Here is a 4,895-nt window from a genome sequence, read left to right as displayed (position 1 = left end):
CCAGCCAGCAGCCAGGCAGAGTTTATCAGCATCCCTAGGAAAGAAATAAGCAGCAGACACTAGCACCCCTATCAAGCCTGGTCATGATGGGAGCCCTGGTCTTCAGTTTCTATTGGGGGGTGGGGGTGTAGACTGGGATGCACAAAGTGTGGGGTGGCCGAAGGCGTAAGAGCACAGGCTTTGGAGTCAGAAAGTATAGATTTGTTTTCCACTTTCAAATTTTCCAGCACTGTGGTTCAGCTTTCAGTCCCTTAACCAGAAGCAACCAACCAGACCTCATCTACTATTTGGACTGATAGAAACTGAGCAGCAATAAATGTTAGTCAATTTAATCTACTAAATTTTAGGATTTTTTAAATGTAAGAGAATCTAACTCATGCACATAATCACAGACTTAATATGTACCAAGTAGAACTTTCTCTCCAATTCTGATCCCAAATTTGTTGTTTCTCTAACCTTTGTTTAGTAACTGACGCTGACAACCACCCAGTTTTCAAGCCAGCAAACTAAGAATCGTCTTTGACTTTTCCTTTTTGCTCATGTTCATATTCAGTTCTTCAGCAAGTTCTACGGAATTCAAATCCCAAATAATTAATGAGCCCATTCATTTGATAAATATATATATTAAGAGTCTACTTTGCAGATGGTGGATCAATGGCTACTGGAGAAATTACAGTAAACAAAACAGGCACTACCACCTCCATCCTCAAATATCTGACGTGTGTGTGTGTGTGTGTGTGTGTGCGCGCGCGCACAGAGTTTCACTATGCAGCTCGGACTCTCAGCGATCCTCCTGATTTCTGCCTTCCTAGTGCTGGGATTACAGACGTGCGACACCATGCCTGGACTCCATCGCCGGCTCAGCACGCCTGGGTACAGGGCTGGCATGGTACGCGGTGTGCCCCGGATCAAACCCTGGCCCCTGTGATTACCTAAGCAAGGGCTTGGTCCGTAGCGCTTAGTCCAGCTATACCGCTAGCCCTTGACATTGTTATTAGGAGTAAATGACAATTTACAAATAAAACGCATGGGCCAGCCAAATAGCTTGGTGGATTAGCTCGGTGGACTAAAGTGCCTGCAAGCAAGCGCAGGGTCTGGAGTTTGATCCCCGGACCTGCTGTGCTGGCCCTGCCCCCGGAGCACACTGAGAGGGCAAATGAGACTGGGTGTGGTGGCGCGCAACTGTAATCCCAGCATTTGGAGGGCTGTAAACAGGAGAATTGTTACAATTCTGATCTAGTAGTGAGACCCTGAACACCCTGTAGACCCTTCCCTAAAATACAAAACAAAAATAAATAAATAAAACGTATAATGTCCCCTATGGGACAAAGCAATATGGAGGGAGAATCAAGTGAGCAAGTGAGCCAGATGGAAAACACCAGTGCCATTTTAGACCATGCGATCAGTGCTATCACCAAAGTGACGTCCGAATACCCCATTTTTTCTGTCTCTGCTGCCATTACTCTCCCCTAAGCCACCAATTGGCTTTGGTTTAGACTTCATCACAGCCACTTTACATTAATCCCCTACCTGAAACTCCTGTGCGATCCCCCATAGCTGTACAGGAAAGCCTTAAATCCTCACCAGAATACAGTTTTGTATGATCTGTTTCCACTCACCTTTCCAATTTTCTCTTGAACCAGTCACTCAATTCTGACCACTCTGGCCTTCTGAAAGTTTCTGGAACATACCCAATTCTTTTATGCTTCTTCTAACCCAATAAGTCTCAATGAAAAGAACAAACACCTTTATGTCCTTCTCATCCTTCCAGATCAGGATCTAGATCCATGAGTCCTCCTCTCCAACATCACACCCAATCAACTGCCTATTCTTTTTTCTTGTTTACTAGCTACTGATTAATTTACCGGGTCTTTAACCTCTCCAAGAAGCTTGTATTTGTATCTGTCCTACTCTGTATGTATCCCCAGTGCATATCCAGGTACAAACTTCTATTTATTGATTGAATAAATGTAGCCTTCCTGATCACCTTGTAATTAATAGCAAAGTACACAAAAATATCATTACACAGGAAGACCAAGACCTTATTTTTATAAATGCACAGATTATTGAGTACAGAACTACAGATCAACTACCTTATGTGTCTAGAAAATATAAGATCTTGTACACAATCGCAGAACTGGAACTGGAAGGATTACACTCATAGGTCTAGAGTCCTTTAAATCAGTAACCATGCCGACGGCCCTAATCAGGAGTTTGTCTGTAGTTCCTAACAGTGGTGAGTCCTTGGGTCAAAAAGAGGTTTTCCTCCCTTGAAACTTTCCAGCAGTTTGGCTTACCTGTTCTGTGCTTTAACTTTCTCATCCGCACCATGAAAATCTTTCAAAGTCTCAAACACCAGCTCTGGTAATTAGCTTTTACTAACTGTGAAAAAGTATAGGTGTGGGCATTCCTATTATGATTCTAAAGTCAAGGAAATGAAATAAATGTACTTTGCTCTTTTATTCCAAAAATCGATATTCCATGTTTCGGTAACTTTCACAACACTAAAACAACACCCAACCCCCACAAATGTAAACACAACTTCATCAAGTGCACCTCATGAATCTGGTGTTTGAATTATCCTTTTAAAAATTAAATTACTATCAACAGCAAGTTTTCTGATTTCCTTTCTCTTGTGCACTGAGATTTCTTGGAAAGGGGCTGGTTATTTATGGGATTACATCAAGCCTTGAGGATAACAGCTGTGTCTATGTAAAACGAAATGTAGCAGGACAAGCAGGTGTCAAAAGTCCTCAGATTCTTTGCTTTCGTTTTTTATACCGAATGCAATGTTCCTTCAGGAGAGGAATAAATGCTGGTCAGTGCCCCTATTCCAGAAGAGAGTGAAGGGCGAATGCACCAGTGCTGCTACTCCAACTCGAAAGTTCTCAGATGAGAAGGTCCTCCCCACAGTATCTCAGCGCCTGGGAGGGCTTTGTAAAAACCCAACACCAAGGTGGATACACCTTTCCCCCACCCATAAGGAGACGCACTTGGGTGGACGGAAAAACTTCGTGACAGAAGAGCTAAGACACCCTAAAATAAGTGGCGAGGCTGTGGCGGGAGGTCAAAGGCTAGCGGGTGACAGATGTTTTGCAGCTGAAGCCGGAGGAAAGGAGCAGGAAGCAGGAACAGCGCCCCCGCCCAGCACGCCACCCAGGCGCAGTGGAGTTCACTCGAGCGCACCCCCCTGGCGGGGTTCACGGCTTCGGACTGCGGCTTCGGGACCAGGCCGCCTGCTAGGCCCCAGCTCTCGTGCCGGGGCCCCAGCCTTTGCAGCTCTCAGGCGGGTGCGCTAGAGGGGCAAGAAATCCCGCCCTGGGCAGAGCGCCCCCTGCCTCGGCCGCAGCTCGGACCACTTCCTACCGCGCCCACAGCTGCCGCGCCTGCACCCGCTCCGTCTCCCGGCTGCTCTGCTCTGCTCTCGCCGCCTCGGCCCGGGACCCCACCAGCCAACTTCCCCGCCCTTTCCGTCTACTCACTCCCCTCCCATTTCACCTTCCCCGCGAGGTTTCCCCCACCCCAAGCCTCAAAACCACGCCCATAGGCGTGGATCAGCCACCTTCTCCATAGGCCACGCCCCACCTCTAGCCCCACCCTCGCCACGCCCAGTACCCCCCCGGTCCCACCTCGCCCCGCCCCGCCGGGCCCTGAGTGCCAAGTGGACCCCAGCCAGCTGCAGAGCCTACTGTTGTGCAAGGCTCTGACCTGCAGCTTCGAGATCGGCCTCCCGGGCTAGTCTGTGAACACACTTTGCTCTAGAGTCTGTTGTGCAGAGATAACCCCAGATATTCTGAAAGGAGGGGGCTTTTTTTTTTCCTCTTTCCGCTTTGACTGTTTGAATGAATTGGGTGCTCAACCTGTCCAATGGAAAGCCTTCAACTTCGTTCTCCCCGTCCCATTTCTCACGAATAAATCGATACATTCGGGCCTGTAGAAGCTATTTTACTTTTAGTTCTCTCCAAGCGCGTGTAGTAGCTATTTTACTTTTAGTTTTTTTCTTCAGTCGTGGTGCCGGAGGATCTGAAGCTCAATCCTTCATGCATAGAATCTTGGGTTTTCAGTCCTGGTTCTTTTTTTGTTGCATGTCTCTGGGTCGGAGTTTCCTCGTCTTCACAACTGGCTATACTACAGTACTTTACCAGGTTCAATGAGTACAAGATTAGTGAATATGAGGTTAATGAATAGGTGGGAAGATCCTACAAGAAACATTTCAAAGGAAAGGAAAGATTTAATAATAATTGATGATGTATGCTGAGGTAAATGGGGTTTATAACATGTGTATGGTAACTTGTGTGAGTTTTAGAGTAGCCTGTGTAGAGTGGGCATTATTTCCCTCCAATTACAGACAAGAAAACAGATTTAGACAAACACCTTGTTGGAGGGCAGGACTGGAATCTGGGTTGGTTGGTATCAACCACTGCACCATCTTTTTAGTACTACAGAATGGGTCAATTTTTTATGAAGCTAGGAAATAAATCTATTTAAGGCAGAAGAAAGAGAACTACGTGCCTGCTTTTCTTATTTAAAATACTTTCATTTTGCTTTTTTAAGGAGTGTGAAAAATATGATAGTTATAGAAAAGAGGTTGGTTGACAGGGAGTGAAGAGAACAATGGTTCCTAAGGAGCGTGGCTGGGTAAATCTTAGGAGCAAGGATGGGGATAAAACTAGGGCCCAAGAACAGGAGGGACAAGAATACACGTGGATGGCTGGCCTGATAGCTCAGCGGACTAAAGCGCCTGCTTAGGCAGAGCACAGTGGCTGGGATTCAATCCCCAGTGTGCTGTGTGGGGCCCCACCCCTGGGTGGCAGTTAAGACTGGGTGTGATGGTGCATACCTGTAATCCCAGCACTTGGGAGGCTGAAAACAGGAGGATCACTATGAGTCTGATC

At 46.7% G+C, this 4,895-nt stretch overlaps 1 protein-coding gene across 3 annotated transcripts in view; it reads right to left on the bottom strand.

Moving 5' to 3' along the window:
- The window catches only part of Pter (phosphotriesterase related), a 68,850-nt gene extending 65,392 nt beyond the window's left edge, over window positions 1-3,458 (bottom strand). Inside the window, exon 1 of one of the 3 annotated variants that reach the window (XM_004645185.2) lies at window positions 3,367-3,458. Coding sequence is in view for 1 of the 3 variants with exons in the window: in XM_023705432.1 (XP_023561200.1) it covers window positions 2,298-2,331 (34 nt within the window). In the remaining 2 variants the exon portion in view is untranslated. Of the gene's footprint in view, window positions 1-2,297; window positions 2,357-3,366 lie in introns of those variants that run through there. The other 2 variants (XM_023705433.1, XM_023705432.1) reach the window with 2 other exon arrangements.
- Between the last annotated feature and the right edge of the window lie 1,437 nt (window positions 3,459-4,895).

The sequence above is a fragment of the Octodon degus genome, unplaced genomic scaffold (assembly GCF_000260255.1).
Source record: "Octodon degus isolate 3935 unplaced genomic scaffold, OctDeg1.0 scaffold00220, whole genome shotgun sequence".
Classification (NCBI taxonomy): Eukaryota; Metazoa; Chordata; class Mammalia; order Rodentia; family Octodontidae; genus Octodon; species Octodon degus.
Note: the sequence above shows the minus strand (reverse complement) of the source record. Positions and strands in the feature narration are given on the sequence as shown.